The sequence below is a fragment of the Dichotomopilus funicola genome, assembly GCF_033296635.1.
Source record: "Dichotomopilus funicola strain CBS 141.50 unplaced genomic scaffold C8A04scaffold_63, whole genome shotgun sequence".
Lineage (NCBI taxonomy): Eukaryota > Fungi > Ascomycota > Sordariomycetes > Sordariales > Chaetomiaceae > Dichotomopilus > Dichotomopilus funicola.
The window spans coordinates 98,817-121,408 of NW_026944084.1; the positions used below are offsets into that span (position 1 = coordinate 98,817).

Genomic DNA, 22,592 nt, shown 5'->3' on the forward strand with positions numbered 1-22,592 from the left:
TACAGATTTCGGGTTTCGTTGTCGCTCGCCCATTTCGGTTCGGTCAGCCTGTCGGGTGTGCGCAGGATGGACTAAGTCCATGTCAAATCGACCATTGCCGTGCACTCAGAAGTCAAGCATCGTCCGAAGCCAGCTACTCGTCGCTCTTAGCGTCTCGTTCCGGCCGGTCAGCGACGCCAACTCCATCCGTCGGGAGATGGAATCCGGCAAGGCGCCAGACGATGAGCACGACAGCCGTGAAGAGGAGGGCGCGAAAAAAACCATATGCCCGGGAGGGGAGATTGTCGTGGTCGCGAAAAATGGTCGACATGCTCGCAGTCTCAAAGTTGGTCAGGTATTTGACGTCACACTCGCGCGCCTTCGGCGCGGCGTACGCGTTGTACTCGGTAAGAACATTGTTGAGACTCCAGCCCGAGACTTTGCGGATGACACCAATGACACAACCAGTGCGGTGCTACACGGTGTTAGCGACGGGTTCCTTTTTCGCGCGCATGGTGGGTGTGTGGTGCACATACCCTGCCGTGATTACAGTGAATGAGAAGTGGGTGATTGCGGCGGTCCAACACCACGCGGAGGATCGACTTCATCGTCTCCACCAGAATCTCCTCCTTTTTCGTCCCCTTCATATCAAACACTTTATGCTGGATGCCATTCTTGTCAAGAAACCCAACATAGCCCTGTGGGAACTCCTTTTGAACCAAGGTGCTAGGGAACTGAGTCAGTCACTGTAGTGTGCGGTAGCCGAAACATTGCGGGGGAAGGGAGCGCTTACACAACGGTCTTGAGTTTGAGACCTTCAATGAACGAGTAATCATCCGACTGGGGAAAACTACTCCGAAACACGCCGGGTGCGACAATACCAAAATTGCCTGGGCGACTGCCTGCCGGGAGACGGCTAGCAAGCTCGAGCATCGAGGGGACCGGAGTTGGGTGAGACCAAGGGGGGTAAAACGCGTCCTTCATTGGGACCCCCAGTTCCAAATTGTCGAGCTCGAGCTGAATGTCGACTGGGCGGATGATGGGCGACGACTCCAAGCTGGATTGGCTGCTGTGCGTAGTCGAAGAGGATGTCGAGGTGGTGTTTCCTTCGCCGTCTGATCCCAACTCCCCTTTCCGAGTTGTCTGCATCGCCGGGTAGAGGCCAACCTGACTCTCCATATCCTCGTGGTCGTACTTGGTACTCCGTGGGAACACCACGTTGTCGAGCCCAAACATCTTGGTCGGTTCTGGGTAGGCCGGGGGCGGCGCTAACGGTAGGTGTGAGTTGGGAAGTTGGCTTGTCGGTACGGTCGACTGAAGTTTGTAGACCGTTGCCGTCAAGGTCCGGATGGGCCGGGCAAAATGGAATCGGTTATTGAAGATGGGCAAGTCTGCGACGAAGAGCTGCCGGGAATCGTGAGGTCCAAGGAGCAAAGAGGAGAAGAGTGAGGGAGAAGAGAGGGGGGGAGAAGTATTTATTCGGTCGATAGAGAGCTCCGAAGGACCTCAATGGGAGGGCCGCACGCAACTATATCGACCCGTGCATCGTGGAAGAATGCAGCTTAATGGAGGTAAAGTTCTAGAAAGTGGGGGTCCAGGTGCTCTGTGTCGAACGAAGGGGAACCTAAGGCAGATTCCGGCTTCCGTAAGGTTTCTCTGGCTGCGCTGCCCAGGAGGCTAAACAGAGCGACTGTGTCTCGGACGCAAAGAGAAGTGAGAGACGTGGGTTGAGTGCAATGGCTCAAGAGAGCGAAAAGCTAAAAAGGAAGTGGACCGTCGCGGGCGCAAGAGTAGTGGAGGTACATCTTGAAAGAGCAGAGCGGAAGCCGCTTTTTGTTGGCAGAGGGCACGCGGTGGCTTACAAGGATTGCGCTCTGAGAGTGGGGGTTTCTGGGGTTCTGGGCCAAGGGTTTGGGGGCCTTCCACCTATTTGAGCAACCGACAACGCGAAACGGTCAGAGGGAGGTCACAAGTCCCACACACGGGCATTGAACGCGCAGGAAAAATGCAGCACAGGCATCCATGATGGAAGCCATACGTTAGGTTCCGTGGACTGTGAACACTGGACTCACGCCTAATCGACCCGTGGAATCCATCCTCTCTTCAGCCTCGATTCCAAGACGAAAACACACGCCGGGCAACGCTTGACTAGGCGGCCTTCAAAACTGGCCGAGAGGCGTTTTTGCCACTGCCCGGGCAGCGCAGCATAAGAAACGCTGATGCGGCTTTCGGTCGCACAAGTCAATCGAGCCACCACACACCACCGAGTCTGGGCGCGCAGGTCGCTGGCTGCAGGTTCGATCAGAAATCATCGAGGATCGGCTCACACTAAACCGGATTTAGGGAGTGTGGTCCCGGAGTTATGGCCAAGGTGTTTGTGTGCCCCAATCCCGACAACTGTCCGCGGCCAGTTCCGAGCTTCTCCCGAAATCCTGCGTTTAACGAAGTTGGTCGTTAGTTAGGTTTTAGTTCACATTAATGACGACAAAATCAGGTGTTGCTTTCATGCGCCGAGATGTATCCAAAACCACACCCCCTTCACCTCCTTAAAGAGCAACACAACTTCCACAACGTCAGCTCGAGGCTGAGTTTGAAGTTGCAGCAGACAAGCCGTTGGATCTGACATTGCTCCTGCAAGGACGGCTCACTCATTTTCCCCATTCGATCCCCCGCATCCTGTGCCGTGTGAGACCCCTCTTGGCACATTCTCCAAGACCATAAGAAAAGAGCAAAGGGAGAAACAAAACCAAAACGGCTCGCTCACGCAAGCCGCGCAGCTTCCCCACAACTCCCTGCTTCGACTTGGGTTCGACTGGTGATGGAAGGGTCAACGTGGCTAGCAATGCTTGCTCCCACGACAGGACGCCGGCCCCAGTGAAGCCGATGCAAAGGATTGACTGGGGGGCGAAGTGCCTCGAAATCGCCGATCTCGAGAGAGATCTTGGGTCGAGTCAGAGTGCACCTCGAGTCACAGAGAGACCGAGAGGACAGGGCAAGTGAAAGCGAGGCGACAGCACCGACACAGTAGCAAAGCAAAGTTTGAAGTTCCGCTTCCAGCTGCCCGCGGCCGACGATGTAACACCCCGTTACCTTGCACTTCGACAAGGCGCAGAAACAACACTCACCGAAGTTAGTAATTGGGTTGCGGGCCAACGCCCTTTGGCAGTTCCTAGGTTGCGGGCGCAATTACGAGTTTTATTTCGGGTGTCCGTCTCCCGTTTCTCTCGTCATATTGTCCCGGATGCTCGGGGAACTCGCTGAAAGTCAGCTCGCACTTGCTCCCATCGGCGCCAATAACAACCGACGTCATGGTCCCCCGGCAGCCGTTATGATTTGCAATCACCGAATAATGAGAAAGCTCCCCCCAAACCCTTCCCAAACGAGACTTGTGTCACGAGGGGACCCATTGACTCTGGACAGGGACATCTCTCCAACCGTGTCCATGAATCTCCTCGTTGCCGTCCCAACCTTCTCCAAAGCCCCAAATCAGAAACTCATTTCTCCAAATCCATTGATTCAATACAAAAAAGCGCTAAGAAAAAAACGAGGCGGGCGGGACGCAGCCCTGGTCGCATATTGCTGCACCCCAGACCAAGCCATCGGACGGGCCCCACAATGAGTGGTCAGCCATCCCACGCCCGTCTGGAATGGGGGACTCGCCTCATCCCGCGTTGCTCACGCGACAAAACTCCAAAGGCTTCCCGAAATGGGGACCGAATCGGGCGAGTTTTTTTCTCGGGCAGGATCGGGATGACGGGGTGAGTTTTTCGTGGATTTTAGTGCCGAAAAAGATGACTTGTTTCGGCAGGAGCCGGACGTGAAGGTTGACACTGACCGTGATCGGATCTTGGATCGCGGGAGTGAGCGGCAGGTCGGTGGTTGACACAACCCTAACCCTGTTTGAAGAAACTGAGTCCTCACCGAGGACAAAACAGTCTCATAACTCGCTCGCGACTTATTGGACCAGGAGAAGTTATTCCATGATACAATTCCTAAAATCTCTCATAGATTTCCACAGCATATCAGTGCACGCGCAAAGATCAACATGGCCCGATCATAGATCCCTTGTCGCCACCCAACCTCCTTTCTCCCGCTTTGCCCTCCCTTCTAACTCTTTTCTTAGGCCAACTTCCCCGGGATAAACGGATGCCCGGAACTCAACCCGCCATCGACCGCCCACGCTTGACCATTCACATAACTACTCTCATCGCTCCCCAAGAACAGCGCAACCCGCGCAATCTCATCGGCGTGGCCTGCGCGCTTCAGCGGGTTCAGTTGGCCGATACGGTTCTCCGTCTTACGCCGCCGCGCCACCTCGAACAACGGCGCCGTCATGCCCGTCTCGATCAGGCCCGGGCAGAGCGCGTTGATCCGCACGCCGGTGCCGCCGAGCTGGTAGGATATCGTCTGTGCCATGGAGATGACGGTCGCTTTGCTGGCTGAGTAGGGCGTGCTGCCGGCGTTGGAGCGGATGCCCGCGACCGAGGCCGTGGCGATGATGCTGCCGGAGGGGTTGGGTTTGGATGCGGAGGTCTTTTGCATCGCTGGCGCGGCGTACTTCGCTGCGAGGAAGACGCTGACATGGGAAACATTCCAGGGTTACTAAGACCAGAAAGACCAAAAGAGTAACACAGGGAGGGGAAATAGATAAAACACACCTCAGCGAATTCACCCGCATCACATCCATAAACTCATCCGCCTCGATCTGGCCAAACGGGACTTGCGAGCCAGAGATGCCGGCATTGGCAAAGAAGACGTCGAGGCGGCCGTACCGCTCGAGGGCATCGTCGATCACGCCCTTCACCGCTTTCTCGTCAGCGGCATCCAACTGGCGCGTGTGCACCTCAACCTCCGGCCACAAGCTGGAGATCTCGCGCTGGTGCGCCGCTAGGTGAGTGTCATCGTAGTCGCAGATGTACACGGCCCGGGCGCCGTTCTCCGCGAACTGGTGCGCCGAGGCCCGGCCGATGCCGAGGATTGAGTTGGCGCCTAGTAGGATATTGGTTAGCTTTGTGTTGAGGTGAGAAGCCGACAGAGTTCGGGCTTAAGGATAAAATGAAAAGAAATGAACAACAATTATTAAAAGACACAACTTACCCGTGATGATGACCACCTTCCCAGCAACCCGTGGCCCGCTCGGCGCGACCTTGGTGAGAGGCGGCACCGAACCGCTCCCGGCGATCTGGCTGCCAATGGCCTGGACGCGGCGCGTCGCTGAGTCGGACATTGCTTTAGTTTTTTACGGTCCCTTACTACCTCATGTGCGTGAAAAACCCTCGAAATCAGAAAACTCCGAACTTCTCATCAATCAATTCAAAAATGCAAAGAAATTTGAAGGTGTTCAAGAGGTGACAACTCAGTCGTTCCTCATAGGCACCCGGGTTTTGTTCCATAAAACAAAGGGGCCGGATACAGTCAGCCCCCCTACTCGGGGTTAGGGGTCGCCAGCGCGGGGAAATGAGTGGGCCGAGGTCAACCTCCTCGGAGCCTCGGCCGGGATCCTACACGTCGTTCCTTCCCTCCGCGGACGCTTTCTCTCACCGGTGCTGCTTTTCCGTTGAAGATTTGTGAATGCACCTTCCGGGAAAATACTATCTAGGCAGTGTTTTCGCGATTGGAGGAAGAAAAGGAAGACCTTGACCAAAATGATCGCCGTAGATGTTCACAACACCGTTCACAACCGCCAACCACCACAACGACCCTGTGATGCATTACCCAGCACGGAATGAGACAACTTGATGGCGGAACACTCCGTCCTTGATCCCTTCCTACAGTCCTAACGGCATCGTCCGACACGCTAAACAGGGTAGTCATCAATAAGACAAAAAGTATCAATGTTTCAGGGCATCTCCCCCACGGTTGGGAACTCGGGAAGCGGATCATCGTCAAGTCGGTATTATCCTGCAAAGGGAAAAAAAAAGGGAAAGCAAGGGCAAAATCGTCCCGGGAGAAGGAATAGTTGAGAAAAAAAATAGAATATGAACCTTCCATCAGTGGGCGAGCCCAGCATCATGAAATTAGGTAGTGGTTGAGATTTATTCTTTGAAGCCGTCCCTTCAAATATGTGTTAATTAGTCGTGGTCTGGCGTTGCTCTCAACACCAATAGCTTCCTTTGTGCTTCCTTGAACTCCAATCTCGGTGGCACCGCTCGGTCGCTCATAGCCCAAGTGGGCGTTTCGAGGGGGTTATGCCGCCTGATCAAGCGGGGACGTGGTCCCTAAGCCAAAACCAAGAAGACTCGTCTCTCTCAAGGGCAATAAATAATATATAGCGCCGCCAATGCAAACGCCACAATCATCACCACAATGGTTGTGAAAAGGACAAACCTAATTCGACGTTTTCCATACGTCTCGGCCCACACTCTCCGCTGGTATTGCCCGTCGTCTCCTATCCATTCTTCGTACATTGTTGTTACCCACTGGTTGTATCAAATATGATATTAGCCTCAACTTGACATGGTTTGTGTAGTTGTTGTGTAAGATAAATGCCACCTACATGCCGGGGGTTGTAATTATAGGTATCGGTAGTCGAGTATCGGGGAAGCAGTGTTGGAATAGACTCCGAAGAGTGTCCTTGATTCACATCATATATAGTGTGGGAAGGAACTGTGTTCCTCTGATAACCTGCTATATGCGTTGATGGGGCCATGACGTTGGTTGCTAAAGTTTGGTTGTAATTGGAAGGGGGAAGTGAAAAGGTTTGAGGTAGAAACGACAGCCTGTGCTTGCCTTAAATAGGGAGAATTTCAGTTATTGATGCAGGTGTGACGCACGAGGATGAGGTTGCAGGTTCCACTTGTTGACTGATAAAACCTTAGAAGCTTGTGAGAATCAGCAAAGTCACAACTTCAACATTCGTTCATTGTTTTAGAGCACCAGTTGTTAGACCGTTAACGCAAAACTTTCCCGGATCGTTTTCAATACGCGTCATGATGGACGACGTGTAAGTAAATTCCTGTTCTGTTCCTGTTACATGAATACTATCTACTATGATGAAATAGCGAACTAAACGACGTCGCCCCTCAGGGTACTCCCAACCCCCATACCTTACTGCGCCGCTCCCAAGGTGTAATAACACCTGATGATGGGCTGCCCGTACAGGCACCGTCACCAGCGCACTGGAATGTTCACCAAGTAGGTGGTATTTACAAATACGATTAACTTCTCAAGTCAAGGCTATCAGGCTAATTTCGGTTTCGATACGGTTAGTGGGCCACGACGATTTACGAAAAATGGCAAGGACACAATGGAGAACACCGTGATACCATGACGGAAAATTACTGGAAAGTTTTGACCGACTTTTTCCTCATCACGACTGTTCTGGTAATTTTTGGGGCAGCTGGATTAGGGGCTTTGTATATCATCTTTCGACGTTGAGTAAGAGTTTTTAGTTAATAGCGGAATAATGAGCGATGATTGGGTTCGTTACCTTTTTTCCCTGTGCCCTTCCTCACCTCTGAAACTTCAGCCCAATTCAGGGGCAAACAAACAAAAACCACAGACGAGCCAAGCCTTAACGCAGTCAATCAGTCAGCTGCAAATCACTCCCTTCGTTGACCCTAAGACAAGATTGTCTCCGATGTGTGTTACCACAGAGGCCACAACTGAGTCGGAAAGCCCGGCTCTTGGGTGACAGAACAAATTGATTGATTGGATGTCAAAGACACCGGGTGCTGCGCAGCTCAGGGGGAAGAGGGTTCACTCGTGTGAGGTTGTGCTTGCGCGCCACTAAGGCCGAAGTGATTGCGTTTTGGGGACAGAATGAAGGTTGGAGGTTGCCGATGATTTGTGGCTGGCTGTGGTGTTGTATATTTTGGAGATATCTAAGTGGTTTGCGTGGTCAATGGAAGTGTTGATCTTGGTGGATTTCAAGCATGGGGAACGGCCGGTGCAAGTTCAGCGACGACGTCCCTTTCTCGCGGGGGAAAAAAGATAGATGATGGGTATGTACTACCGTCGCTATCGTATCCGAGGTCAGCTGCTGCACCTCTGACGCACATACACACACGTGCGAGTCCCTGTAATTGGAGCCATCATTAGTCCTTGTGTTACTGGGGAAATCTCAAACTTCGGAACAACTTCAGCGCAGAGATTCCAACTGTCAATACACCCCTCTCCAAATAACATATAACCGATCATCTGACGTTTAAGAAAGAGAGCCGAAAACCAAGGAACAGAAACAACAGCTAAGTTGGGCCGCAAGTCTCAAGTCCCGAGCTGAACGCAGGCTCGGGTGCTTGCATATCTGTCCTACCGTAATATCGACTAGGCAAAGTCCGCTGCGGACGGAAATCTCTTCGTTCCCACTGGTACATACATGCTACACTCATACAATCGGTCTTACATACATACACAAACACAGACGCAGCGATGGCCCTACACAAGACATAGATGACAGGCACTACCTTTTGTTACCTTTTGTATCCTTGGAGTATCTACATTGTTCTGGCCCGTTCTTTACGTTTCCCACAAAAAAGCGCTAACCTGCTCCGTAAAAAAGGCACCGTTGAACTTGCCTACTCACTCAGCCAACAGTCGTGCAGTGACCCTTCCAAAAACTGGGCTAAACCTCCTATTCCAGCCCAGCCCAGCGACTCAAGTGAAAGTTCACAAACCCGTACCACCACATCTCATACTCATTTCCCTCCCTCATTTTTCTCCCTCCACACCTGCGACCTCCTGTCTGTACTATGTAATCCCATCCCATCCTGTCATACACGTACCTGTTCCACCCGACCCAACAAGCGCAGCATCTCACCTCTCTCTAATCTATCTCTCTTTCTCTCGTCTCCATTATTAATATGTTAATATGTGTTGTGTTATTCCTATGCGCCGAGCCTGTACTTACCCACTGATTATACCCACTATATTTACCTGTCTGTATGCCCGACGTTGCTGACCAACCTGTCAAGATCCGGTACCCGTCTCTAACGGGAGGGGACATGATTAACGAGAGCGGTGAACGAGAAACAGACCGCTAGCTAGTTACCCAACCAGCCAGCAAGACATGCGGAAGGACAGGCAGACATACAAACTGACAAATAGACTCGAATCCGGACAAGGATCGAGACTCAGACTAGTCAGTCTATGGAGCACACACACCGACAAAAAAGAAGCGCGCACCCGTCATTTCGTCATCCCGTTGTACAAACTCCTCTCCCATTACAATACACAATGGTACAACACAGAGTCGGCCGGGATGGCCTGGCCTGGCCTGGGATGACTTGAATGATATGTGGAATCCTGCTGCGGTGCGTGGTATGTAATGGCAAAGCTAATGTGGATGGTGATGTTGTGTAAGCGGACACTGGAGTGCTGAAGCACTAAACACTGCACTGAATACTGGTTACGGAATATCGGCCGCGGGGGACAAGGGCGGGAGACAAGAATGGGTTAGGGTGAGGTGAGATGAGGTATATAGCCGTGCGTAGGTCGTCTCGGGCGGATGATGCACTCTCCCTGAAGGAGAGGGAAGAGGGGGGTTCTGACCTGTTTCGACTTTTCTCTCTCTCTCGCTCTTTCTTTCTTTCTTGCTTGCTTGATACCTACACTGCTAATCTACCTCCAGTACAATCTACCCCTGTTACCTCGTCAACCGACCACCCCCTAAATACCAAACCCACCATGGCCAACATAACAACAACAACCACAACCTGCGAATGCCACATCAACACCACCGCCCTCCGCTCCCAACCCCCTTCCGTCTGGCGCAACAACCCCGCCGCTTGTCTAGACCAATGCCGAACCCAGTTCCTGAGCGGGTTGCTCACCGCGTGGGGGGAGGAAAGCAGCAGCACAACAAGTGGGAACGGGAACGGATGGGAACAAGGATGCGGCAGTCTGAACAAGGGGGTGGATGTGCGGGAGTTTTGGACGTTGTATTGGTGTGATGCGACGTTTTGTGGGGTGGCTATTGAGGAGGGGGGTGGGTTGGGGCAGGATCGTGAGTTTTTCTGTTTCTTTGTATTATGTCTATGTTTTGAGTCCGAGGGGAAGAAAAGGGGTAAAGGGCCTAAACTAAGTGTCGGCAGCAAACGTCGATCGGATCATCAACACGTGTCAGAAGTAAGGTGTATATCGTTTTTGAGTAATGAAAGGAGGCGAACTGACTAATACCAAACAGCATCGGGTTCTACTCCCTCCTCGACCCCGGCCCACCCCCGACCTACTTCCACTGCCCCCTCGACAGCAACTCCTCCGGCGACTGCAGCTTTACCGCCCTGACCGCGCCCCAAGCTACACGAAACCCCGAGATCGACCCGGGCTCGACGGCTCCCACACAAACAGTAACAACCGATGGTTCTTCCTCCTCATCATCCCCGGCATCGGCATCCTCCTCATCATCGACACCATCCTCGACGCCAGCTGGTACTACCTCTCCCCCAACGAACAATCTCACAGCCCAAGGCAAAGCAGCCATCGCCATCTGCTCCGTGCTAGCACTCATCATCCTCATCACGGTCGTGCTACTGTGTCTGCACCGACACAAACGGCGCAAAGCCTCGCTTGATGACGATGCTGGGGCTGACGTGCCGCCTTCTCGTCGAGCGCGCGAGGGGCTTTTGGCTCAGGATCCAGAGGGAGGAAATCATCCAGATGGTGGGGGTGGTGGTGAGACGGTGGCAAGCGGTGCGTCGCCTACGCCGCTTGTTTCGCCAACGACTGACGCTGTGGATTATGGGAACGGTCGTAAGAGTGAGAGTGGAAATGGGAATGAGAAAAAGAGTAATGGTGGGGATGAGAAGAAGAGTAATGGAGGTGATTCCAAGAAAGGGATTCTGAAAACGACTACTACGGCTACTACGACCGCCACGACATCGACCAGCGAGAAAGGAACAGGGAAACCAAAAAGGAGTAACCCACCCCTGCGCCTGCGCGACCGCAAGTTCCTGTTCCCCTCCCTCCTGCGGGCAGCGAGTAGTAGTGGGAATAACAATGGGAAAAGCCGGGCCTACTCACCTCCTTTATCGCCCCTGACCTCCGTCCACAGCACACATGGCACGACCTCGCACCCACCTTCGCGCAGCGGTGTCGCCTTTGCCTCGGGGGCTACCAGTCTCTCAGAGAAGGACGGACACGGCATCTTCCCGGCCTCACCGATCTGCTCGCCGACGGTGACCAAGCTATTCCCAAGACAGGAGAAGAGCGGGGCCGTTACGACCGGGAGGTCATCTGAAGCTGGATACGCAGATTACCCTCCTGCACCTCCACCTCCACCTCTTCCTCCGTCGGTGTTATCATCCGCTTCTGCCCTTTCGTCACCCGAAAAAAAGGTTAGATTGGACTCACCACGGACGAATTTCTCGCTGCCCGTGCCTCTACTAAAAGGTACCAAGGGGGAGAAACAAGGGATTCAGAAACCCGAAATCCCAAGCGACCCCGAACAAGTCCCCATCGTCGGAGGCGACCCCAACCGTGCCAGCGACAGCGCCAGCAGCTACTACACCAACGGCACGTCCACGGCCCATTCCTCTCTCCGACACCACGAGATCCCCATCGGAATCCCGCTGTTTGCGGGAGACTCCCATGCCCGCTCACCTTCCCCTTGTCCCTCTCTCTCCCCTTCTCCGCTACGCCCGCCCCGACCACACGAGGGCCCGTTACATGTCCCGGGTCTGCTCACCGCGCGAGGGAGGAGCACAGGTACAGGATCAGGATCCTACACCCGGAACGAGATACTTCTGCCAGGCGACCATCACCCGCGAGGACGCACAGGAAGTGCCAGTATCACGAGTGTCAGCAGCACACCGCCGCCTCCGCCGTTGAGTCCACCGCCCACGCGGGCGTTACCCAAGACGCCGAATGGAGGTGCGTCGTCGCCTTCTCCTCCTCCGACGAGGGAGGTGAGTGTGTCTCTAGGAGGAGAAGGGGGGGATGAGAAGGGATTGGCTGGGGTACATGTACCGCGGGCATCGACGGTGGGTGGCAGGGCGTTCCCTTTGGTTACGCCCAACACGAAACCGGCCCAGACACAAATCCAATCCGGAACCGATCCTGAACCTCAGCCCGGACCAGCCGAAGCCCAGCGCCACCACCAACCCGACGTCAAACCCCACTTCAGCCTCATTGTTCCCGATCGAACCCCAGAAGCCAAACTCCCTCTCAATACCTTCCCAGACCCCAAACCCAACGCCAACGCCAACCACCCTAACCCCGAACTCAAACCCAAACCCAAATCCACACACATTCCTAGCTCCCCATCAAAACCCGACCTCAGCCCTGGCACCAACATCGAACCCATATCAATATCTCCCACCGCCAGCCCACTTCCCCAGCACCTCGGCCTCGGCAGCCCCGTCCCTGGCCCTAGTGCCGCTGTTGATGGGCCACCACCGCCGTATGAGTACGACAGCCATAGCCAGGGTGGTCAAGCTATTCTTAGGAAGGGTGGTGATAACGATGTACAGCCCACTGGCGAGGGCGTCGGGGATGTGCTGCGTCGGGGTGATTGGAGAGGGAGTTGGGGAAGTTGGGGGGAGATGGGGGGTGGTGGGATGCCGGGTGTGAATGGGGCATCTGGTGGTGGTGATGAAGGGATATCAGGTGGCGGGCGGGGGTATAACAGTCTTGATGCTGCCGGTGAAAGTATTGGGATGGGACGGGGCCGTTTTGATGGGGAGGTGGATGTGAAGGGGCCGGGACTGGCGGGTGTGTCGATCAGGGGAGAGACTGCTGGGTGAGGATGCTTTGCTGTAGCCCTGGAGGAGTTGAGTTTGTATGGAGGTTTTTTTGGAGTTGGGTTGCTATAAATTGCTACAGTCGGTTGCTATGAACTAGATAGAGGAGAACGAATTAGTGTTGTATTTCTTCCTGAGAGAACCTACGGAAGATGGAGTTCAGTTTGTTGCGATATATTTGGTACTGGCCGGTTTCCAGATTTTCCGACTTTCTGCTTGCTTCCTTTTCTGTCTCCGTGGGATATGCCTGGATCGCGGAATAGATTGAAAGAACCCGGTAGACCATGAAAATCGATAACACCAGGTCTCAACGAATAATTCAAATCATGGCAAGAACGGAGTGGACCTAATTAAGCTACAGCCACCTCCTCTCGCGCCTGCCCCCTCGCACCTGCCCTGAGCAGGACCGGGGGCAGGGTATATAAGGGAGGTGTGCGCACACAGTTTCCAAAAACCAAGCAAACCATGATGATCACACCTGTTGGTAGTGTAGTGGTTAAGCTGTGTACTTTGTGGGCCCCCCCCCCAGGGTGAAATGAGTCCCCTGGGCAGTGTGGCTGACCACAGCTCTCTTTTTCGATTCCTGTTCGTTTCACTTTTTTTTCTTTTCTCATTTCCCATTTCTAAAATTATTACTAGGTTGGAGATATCTTCACCAGAGAGTATTTGTAATTATCAAGGAATCGAGTGCCGTTGATAATGCTTTCATTCCAGAAAACAAAAAAACGATGGCAAGAAGAGAAGGATGTCAAGCCATGGGAGTGTTCCCTCGTGCCTGCCCTCGCGCCAGCCCTCGCGCCTGCCTTGCCATATATCCCAGGTTTTGGGGCAACTCCCCAACAACCACTGCACTGCAGTGTGGTGTAGTGGTTGAGCTGTGTACCTAGTCGGTCCCCTCCTAGGGTGAAAAGGCTCCCCTAGGGGGCGGCTGACCACAGCTAGCTTTTTTGTTCGATTTTCGTCTGCACCCCTTTTTTATCCCGTGGGTTTTCAAGGGACGATTTTGAAACGCCTTTATTTTCAGCGGCAAGGGGGCATTCTTTCCCAATACACTTACTCTTCCCACTACCCGTGCCTTCCGGAGGTCTGCTAAAATAAGATCTGCTAACCACCATTTCTTGCCAGATCCGTACGATTACAACTACCGTTCCAAGTCCACAGAGGACTCCAGCACAAACGACGACAAATACGAGATCCTGTTATCTCTCCCTGGATCAAAACACTGAAGCTAAAGCGCCGGAGATGCCATGAACGGTGAACACCGCATGTTTAGAAAGAAGTGATGGCCAGTTGGCTATCCACAGCTCCCGTTCAGGTGGAATCGAAAACCTAATTCCACCAAGACCACCCTCGACTGTCCTCTGCGACGCCTCATCATCAACACGCCTACTTTGCACTTTCAAACCCAACCCCAACCCCAACCAGCACAAGCTCAAACCCCACTCTAGCTCAACTGCCCCCTAACATCACTACTCAACGCCCCACACACCTCAACACTCTCATACTCATCCCCCCAATACGCCACCGGCTCCGGAATAATCCTGATCGCCGTCCCCAACAACCGAAACAGAATATACCGAAACCCCGCCACACCAATCCACTCGCCCAGCGCAAAGTAATTCGCGTCGTACGCCCAATCTTTCGCCATGCCCTGCGCCACGGCCAGCATCACCTGCTTGAAGTCGGTGTTGCCATATGCTTTTTCCGCGCGCGGGTCCCAGAAGTAGGTCTGGTAGTTGATTTTGAAGCCTGCTTTTGGGTTTGTACGTCGACGGTTTGATGTTGTTAGTGCGTGGTTTGCTAGGGTGTGGGCGGTGCACACGGTGCCGGTGTTGTTGCGGAAGGTGGTGAAGGATATGTCGGCTGGAGTGGTGGACACAGAGGGGTGGGTGACGCCGCGGATGATGAAGTGCTGGATGATATCGTTAATGTCGTCGTTGCTGTTAGAGGGGGAGGAGGAGTCGTTTGTGGTATGGACGAACTTGGCGGCCAGCTGCGGCGTGTCGATGAGATCCCAGGAGAACCCTACGGCGCTGAAGTGGTCCTGGACGATGGACACCACGGCGTTTAACTCGGTCGTCCTTTTGTTGACGGGCTGTTCCCCCGTAATCGGCGCTTTGGTCTCGGTCTGAATATCCAACACAGCAAGAATCACGAGGGCGACGATGGCGGCGACTTCGGTACAGGGCTGCTCTGTTCCCGCGTTGTGGTTGACCAGTCGGCAGACGTTGAGGGCCATGGCGCCGCCCCACATGGTGTATGACAGTTGGGACTTGCCGTTGAAATTGTTCTGCACAAAGTCGGTGATCTCTGTCAGGTCTCTCACACAGACGGGACCGGCCATGTCAGCGGAGGACTGGGGGGTGACGGCGTGGGCAAAAGTTGAGAGCGGGATTGTGCTCCCCAGGAGGCCGGTGGAAAGCTTCATGATAACAAACGGCGTAGTTAATAGTAGACTCGAGGTCTAGGTACTCTAGATATTCAGGTGAGGATATAGGCTCCTTCACACGCAAGAGCAGTATTGGGGTTGTTTAGGCAACGTGAAAGCCCCAAGAAGGAATGTCTAGGCGAAGGAAAGCTTCAGATACTCGTTGTCTTGGTGATGGGGCAGATTATTCTATACCTCTCACTTCACTCCAACCATTCGCCTTGATAACTACTCGATCCTTGGCCGACGGTGCTCCCAACATCCGTTGTAGGCGGCCCAACGCCGGGCAGACCGCAGGTCGCAACACAATTTCATGTAGGACATGTGGACATATCGATCGTGGGACAATGAGACCTGTAGGACATGATACACCGCCTCGCCGTTGTCATCGAACTGCCGAGGCGCCGGAACAAGTAACCAAGTAGCACGTGGAAGATTCTATCACATCGACCTTGGTATTGCTGCTCGCGCCTGGATCGTTCATCGTTAAACCAGTTACAATACTTGGCCGTCTTGCTCGTGGAGTTGCTGTCATCCCCGGGCCATGGACCAACAAGTCCCTAGATCAGGAGTCTCCGAGTTAGGACTCTGACGCTGGAAAGACGTATAACCCTACAGACCCGCTCATGCTATGGATACTATGTGATGCTATATATGTTGGTTCTCATGTTGGTTCTTCGTAATCCCACTGGACGGGTTAGTTGCCTCTTTCGGAAATTTTGACGACTGTTTGTTTTGCTCGGGCACTTACACGGCGATTCCTCGTCACAGCGCTGGTCTCGGTGTCCAGATAAGCCGCCGAGTAAAGGGAGGAGGAAACCATCTCTCCTCCCCCTAAAAAGGAGAAAAAAAAGAAAAGGCAGTCGAACAAAAGAAATCACAGCAACAACAACCACAGAAACAACCCCCAACAAACACCGCAACAATGAAATCCAGAACGATCTACTACACCCTCATAGCCATCAGCCTCGCCATCCTCTACTTGTTCCCCCTCTGCCTCGACCCCAGAACCCAATACACAGCCAGACTTTCAAACGACGCGTGGAGCGGAATGACCGCCGTCTGCAATGTGTTCGTCCATCATGTGGTCGGCCCGGACGCGGTAGAACCGTACATGTTGCCACGGTGCTTGCCTCTGGGTGTTGGTGTTGGGGTGGGGACGATGGGGGGGATGTGGTTTGAGAGGGGGGGGAGTTTGGGGGGGGATTTGTGATCACGGGGGGGGGCTTATAGCTTGTTAAACTTGTGTGGAGGGGGGGATACTGGGAGGGGAGTTAGGGATAGGCAGAAGGGGGTGGGAAGACGGGTTGACTTGGGAGGGGTTCTTATGTGAGGGTTTAGGGGGATGGGGATTTTGTCGAGGGATGGGGAGGAGAGGGTTGGGAGAAATGGAGGTGATGGGGTTTTTTTTCTCTTTAAGCTGAGGGGAAGTCTTATTAGGCTCTTGGGGGACTCGCTGCAGTTTAGACTTTCTTGCCAGGGAAACACACAACTGAGGTAGCCGGCTGGCCATCATGTCTTTTGAAAATGGCGGTGTTCATGGTGTTTCCAGCGCTTTGGTTTCTCAGCAAATTCCCATTAGTGTTTTGTGTTTTGAAGCAGCGAGAGATGACAGGAGCTCGTATTTCTGGAGTAATTACTGCGTAGTGTAGACATGGAACTGCGGTTGGACGGATGAGGCAAGCAATGTGAAGAGTGGAGACATGGTGAGTGTACCCAAGTGCCGAGTTCGCCGAGGAAGCGTCTGACAGGAATCAGAGGAAGAGGATGGATCTCATACTCGTATCCTCAGAAACCGAGCGCTCTCTTCATTCAGACAGTCAGACTAACTAAAGCACTTCAGCCCAGCCCATCTCAGTCAAGCAGTCCAGTCCCGACGTTCGTTTCAGGTGTTGCCTGCCGCCTGTCGCCCCAAGCCACTCATCTTGACGTTTGATGTTTGGCGTGTTGAAAAGCGAGAGAGAGACCCTCCGCACAAGAGCTCTCATCTCACCATTCTCACGTGTCTGAGCCTGAGCTCTCCCAACGTCCCAACAGCTCGTGGCTGCCGCAGCAGAAACGCCCCCCCACCAATCACAAGCTGCTGATAAAACAAGCCAAGCGGACCATCTCCCGCTGCCCGGCCCTTATGGCGGCCCGAGCGCGGCACAGATCGTCGCGGGCCCAGGCCCGGCAGGCAGTTGTCGGCTGTCGCAGAGTGGGCCCGCTCTCTCAGAGAGAAGCCCGGGCCTCTGTTCTGCATGAAGCGTTGCTGCATGACACATGCCATGGTGCGACATTCATGGCGGGCCGCTCGCAGAGGTACCTCTCTCCCAGTGACGGCGACCTGCGGGTTTTGTGTTTGATGTTTGATAATTGTTTTTTTCATTCCATCATCTGCGGCTTTTTGTCGAAATTTTGTCTTGTTTCCATTTTTTGGGAGCGACACATCAAGAAGAGTTCTGGAGTGATCGGACCCCAGCAGTGACATCGTCTGGTTCCCCGCTGCGAACCATCTTCCCCACCAACGAAGCGAAGCTAAACCTTTAGCTCAACCGCTAAAGTCAACCTCGAACTTTGGCTGCTGCTTTGTTGTTTCACCCCAAAACAAACCACAAAGCGAGACAGAAAGCGGGACTGCAACACACCCTCCCTCCTTTAACCACAAGACGATGCGCGATTGCAGATCGCCAACATGGAGGCGACGCCAGCGACAGCAGCAGCAGCAGGAGGAGCTGGAGGAGTTCTCCCAGAGCCTCTCGAGCGGACCGTCTCGCAACAATCAGCTACCTCGATCCGCAGCGGTGCCGGCCACCGCGGCCGCAGCAAGCGCCTGACTTCGCAACCGTCCAGCTCGGCGTCGTCGCTGGCGCCGTCAGATAAATCGCTGACGTCGTTTCCGTCGTTTTCACCGGACTCGCCGCGGGAGGAGCAGTTGTCTTTTTTTGCTTCTCCGCAGGGGTTCGGTGACGGGAGTGAGGATGGGAATGGGGATAGGGATGAGAATGATAACGATAACGAGGCGACCCCGGTGGCGCCGTCGAGGAGGATATCGGAGCGGGGCTGGTCGGTGTCGCCTTCGGAACGGGGCAGCGGCAGCGGCGGACGGGCTGAGAGCCAGGGGAGGAGGATACAAGACCCATCAGAAGATACGAAATACACCAAGACCCGACCCCGACCCCACGCGCCCTCAATCGACGACCTCCTCACCAGCGCCGTCTCCCCCGCGCGCGACGCCCTCTTCGAAGAAGACGCCGACTCCTCCCGAACTACCAACACCACCCTGAATAACAAGATCCCCGGCGCGCTACACCTTGCAGACGATTCACACATCGAGCGGCTGATCGCGCGGCGTGGCGCAGTCCCGCTGGTGCGGCAGATCGCGGAGGACCTAGCGCACCGGGACGTGCAAATTGCCAAGATACGGCGGCGGGCAGAGGAACGCGAGCGGGCGCTGCGCAAGATTGTAAAGGAGTGTGGGCTGTCGAGTCTGGATTTGGAGACAAGGCTGAGGGCGGTGGAGCAGGAGGCGAGGGTGAATGGGGCGTCGCGGAGGGGGTCCGGAGAGGGGATATCAGAGTTGATGACGGATGCTATGGCGGAGGATGTGAGGGAGGGATATACACCTGGGCACGGATACCCGTTTGCCGCGAGTCATCTCTTGGACGAGGGCACGATCCGGCCGAGTTCGGTGCCGTTGCCGTCTGGGGCGGATGGTGATGCGGCTAAGGGAACGGGTCGCGGGTGGAAGGATTATCTCTGGGGCGGGACGGCGAAGAAGACGAGCCGGGCTAACAGTCTGCTGCGGGAGGCGGCTAGTACCACCAGCACCAGCGGCAACAAACCACCGGGAACGTCGACGACGGTGATCCGGCCCACGCCTGCCGAGCGCCGGCCAGCGTTGCAGGACGATCTGTTCAACCCGCCGGACGAGGGCGGCTCGGCATCGGTGCGCAGCTCTAGTAGGGCATCCAGCATCAACTCGAGCCACACCTCCCGCAAGACGTCGTCGCTGGCTAGCATGGCGCTGCGGCTTGTAGCGGGAGGAGGAGCAGGAGGTAGTGGTGGTTCATCGACGGCGCGCGACAACGAACCCCGCGGACGAGCAACCAGCGCCCAAGTCAGCGGTCCCGCAAGGACAGCGTCCAGCGCCAGTCTCAACACAGCAGCCGGCGGTAGCACCAGAGGCAGCGGCAACAGCACAGTCCGCGCTGTATCTTCCCAAGGCGGGCCGAAAGCACTGATGGCCATGCGCCGACCGCCCGTCTCCGTCCAGGTCCCCTCATCACGCGGACAACCCCAGACCCAGCCGCAAGAACGTTGGGACACGATGACGATGACTCCCGGCGGTGCAGGCGACACAGCAGCGCGAAACCAAAACAACTACGGGCCCGTCGAAATGGACACGATCCTACCCGCCGAAGCCCAGCCGCCGACGCTGACACACATCTACAACAACCACATCGGCTCGGATTTCTTGACCGACCGGTTCGGGTTTATCTACGACCAACGGCGGAAGAAACGCCAACGGGAAGCCGCCCACTCGGCACAGGCAGCGCAGCAGCAGATGGCCGCGCGCGTCGCTCGGCATGCGAAGAAGGGCAGTCGCGCCGAGATGATGATTCACGGCCGCAGTAGCAGCATCCACAGCAGCCACAACACCCTGGCGCGGGAGGAAGAGGACAACGCCAGCGGGCATGTGAGCCTAGGCGGCGGCGCCGGGGGCAGTAACGATCGACCAGGCACGCCAGGATCAACAGAAGAGCCGCGAGGTGGTGATGAGACACCTGCTGCCGTGACAGCCAAGCCCAAGCGGTGGCAGGACTATCTCAAGATAGCGACGTTCCCGACCGAACTGCTCTCGCATACGCCGTCGATTAGTGCGCAGGGATTTGCGGTGCTGGAAGCCGCTGAGGAGCCGGAGTCGCCCAAGTTGCCGGCACCGCCCAAGTCGCCTAGGTCGCCGGGTCACTCGCCGGGGATGGTGGCTGAGGATAGGGGGTTTCTTCCGCCTGCTACGACGACTACTGCTATCCAGCCTCAGCCTGTCGCTGAAACGAATTCGTCGTCGGAGTTGGCCCAGGATTTGTCTCATGAATCATCTAAGGAAGATGCCGAGCCGGTGCGGTTGCTGCTGGAGAATCTTAATAATCTACACGATACCCTCCAGCGCGAGAAAACCGTCCGATGGAACGACTTCCTCCGCAAAGTCCGCGCCGAGCGCAGACGCGACGGGGAAGCCGCAGCCGCAGCCGCCGCAGCAGCAGCAGCATCCTCCGCATCAGCCTCCTCAGCGTCCGCAGCCGAAAGCCAAAGCCGGTTTCAACGCGCCACAGCCGCCATGATGCCCGAGACCCGTCTCAGCGACGGCGAGCTGATCGGTGTCGCCAGCTTGGGACTGCAAGGCAAGATCGGACGGGCCAAAGCCAACGAGTTCCGCGCGCTGGTCCTCGGCGGTATCCCCGTTGCCTACCGCGCCAAGATCTGGGCTGAGTGCTCTGGTGCGCACGCTTTGCGGATTCCGGGGTATTACGCCTCTCTCGTCGCTCGGGGCGACACCGCCCCCGAGACAGAGATAGACACAGGGGGCCCAGAAGCGGACGCAAAAAGAAAAGCAGCCGCCGAAGCCGAAGCCCAAACCACAGCCCAAATCAAAGCCGACATAACCCGCACCCTCACCGACAACATCTTCTTCCGCAAAGGCCCCGGCGTCCCGGCCCTGCACGACGTCCTCCTCGCCTACGCCCGCCGCAACCCCTCCGTCGGCTACTGCCAGGGCATGAACCTCGTCGTCGCCAACCTGCTCCTCCTCACCCCCTCCGCTGAAGACGCCTTCTGGCTGCTCTGCGCCCTGGTTGAATCGATCCTGCCCCCGCATTATTTCGATCATTCCCTGCTTGCGTCCCGCGCTGATCAGGCTGTGTTGAGGGGGTATGTAGCTGAGGTACTGCCGCGGTTGTCAAATCGCTTCGATGAGTTGGGAATCGACCTGGAGACAATGACCTTTCAATGGTTCCTCTCCCTATTCACCGACTGCCTGTCGGCCGAGGCCCTATTCCGCGTCTGGGACGTGGTGTTGTGCTCGCCGCAGGAGGGGGGTAGTTTCCTGTTCCAGGTGGCGTTGGCGTTGTTGAAATTGAATGAGACGGCGCTGTTGGCGTGTGAGAGCCCCGCGGAGGTGTATACGTATATTAATCACCAGATGACGAATCATGCGATTAGTATTGATGGGTTGGTGCAGGCTAGTGAGGGGTTGAGGAGGGTGGTGAGGAGGGAGGAGGTGGAGGTTAGGAGGGCGGCTGCTGTTGCTGCTGAGGGGGGTATTCATACCACTACCACCACCACGGGGAGTACCGAGACTGGAGGAGGGCTGGAAATCAGAGTGGAGGGCATCGCTACTGCTCCCTCCGATGAACCCGAAACGAACGCTAAAACCAACGCTAAACCCTCCGACGGCGAGAGAGAAAGAGAAAGAGGGAGGTCGACATTAGCAGCTACGACGGCAGGACCACCGATTAGATCTGCAGCAGCATCGCCCGCGCCCCCGCAAAAGGCGGAGCCTGTTCTCCCTGTGGTGTCCCAGGAGGTCGTCATGGGCGGGCTTAGCCGGAGTGTGAGTCGGGCGCCGAGTCCGGGGGTGACTAGCCCGGAGTTTGTTTCGGCTGGGCAGGCTTGAGGTCTGCTTTTGGTGGGGATTGGGTGTGACGGGTATCTCTCTCTCTTTGAGTAAGGGAGGCGATATGGAGGTTGATGGGTGCATAGCTAGCTATTCCTTGTTTGATCTCCCTTTTTACTTGCTCTTTACACTACACTCCCTTTACCAGTCCTTTTTCTGTTCTCGCTTCTGCTTGTCTCTTCATTCTCTCTAGCGCGCTCTCTCGTTTTTATCTGTCTCTCTCTCTCTCTCCTTACATAGACAAGACTTCAAAGTCTACGATACCCAACGCTTTCTCTTTTTGTCGTCTCATTTTCTTTTGAAGTTTGCTAGGAGGCGATATATGATCGGGTGAGTTAGTGGGTGTTGAGAAAGAATAAAGGCAAGAAATAAAGGCAACGAATATATGCTGAATATCAATGACTGTTGCCTAGTAGGTAGGTGTGTGTGTGATGCTCATCTTTGATGTTCAAATATGATCAGTGGTATGTGGATTGCCTTGAGTAGGGTTTAATTTACTCACTACTCAAAGTTGACACAAGATTCGAAGGCGTCTTTAGTGGTACCGTCATTGTAATGGCTCTAGGCAATCTGCCTCCTTCTTACAAGACCCAACTCAAGGAACCTTTGACTCGCCCTAGGATAAGGTGATCGTGCTGAAGCCAGACTGCCCCCTTAGCTGGTGTCCAAAGAAAAGGATTTGCTTGTCCGGCCTGGACAAACCGCACCGGCTATAATTTAACCACTTCGTTGCTGTCTCCCAGCATCTACCAGTATCCTCCTCACTTCCTCTCCATCGGAAGATTCTTACTGCCCATTTTTCTCCCCTAACTTCCCAAAGTCAACAGCAAGATATACACCAAATAACCCGCCC

At 55.0% G+C, this 22,592-nt stretch overlaps 5 protein-coding genes across 5 annotated transcripts; 2 read left to right on the top strand and 3 right to left on the bottom strand.

Moving 5' to 3' along the window:
• Positions 1-133: 133 nt before the first annotated feature.
• On the bottom strand, positions 134-1,215 carry C8A04DRAFT_31273 (tyrosine phosphatase family-domain-containing protein; the record flags this gene model as incomplete). Its single annotated transcript, XM_062781703.1, has 3 exons — positions 134-454; positions 516-705; positions 773-1,215. The coding sequence occupies 3 exons, from the start codon at positions 1,213-1,215 to the stop codon at positions 134-136; spliced, it is 954 nt and encodes a 317-aa protein (XP_062634546.1).
• A 2,883-nt stretch (positions 1,216-4,098) lies between these two features.
• C8A04DRAFT_14307 (uncharacterized protein) lies at positions 4,099-5,206 on the bottom strand (the record flags this gene model as incomplete). The annotated part of the gene is made up of 3 exons (XM_062778038.1): positions 4,099-4,555; positions 4,638-4,968; positions 5,077-5,206. 3 exons carry the CDS (start codon positions 5,204-5,206, stop codon positions 4,099-4,101), a joined length of 918 nt encoding a protein of 305 aa, XP_062634547.1.
• Positions 5,207-9,603: 4,397 nt separating this feature from the next.
• Positions 9,604-12,659, top strand: C8A04DRAFT_31275 (uncharacterized protein; the record flags this gene model as incomplete). Its single annotated transcript, XM_062781704.1, has 3 exons — positions 9,604-9,922; positions 10,011-10,044; positions 10,103-12,659. 3 exons carry the CDS (start codon positions 9,604-9,606, stop codon positions 12,657-12,659), a joined length of 2,910 nt encoding a protein of 969 aa, XP_062634548.1.
• Positions 12,660-14,100: 1,441 nt separating this feature from the next.
• On the bottom strand, positions 14,101-15,084 carry C8A04DRAFT_31276 (uncharacterized protein; the record flags this gene model as incomplete). The annotated part of the gene is made up of 1 exon (XM_062781705.1): positions 14,101-15,084. The coding sequence occupies one exon, from the start codon at positions 15,082-15,084 to the stop codon at positions 14,101-14,103; it is 984 nt and encodes a 327-aa protein (XP_062634549.1).
• Positions 15,085-17,758: 2,674 nt separating this feature from the next.
• C8A04DRAFT_39312 (rab-GTPase-TBC domain-containing protein) lies at positions 17,759-22,111 on the top strand (the record flags this gene model as incomplete). The annotated part of the gene is made up of 2 exons (XM_062784542.1): positions 17,759-21,383; positions 22,101-22,111. 2 exons carry the CDS (start codon positions 17,759-17,761, stop codon positions 22,109-22,111), a joined length of 3,636 nt encoding a protein of 1,211 aa, XP_062634550.1.
• Between the last annotated feature and the right edge of the window lie 481 nt (positions 22,112-22,592).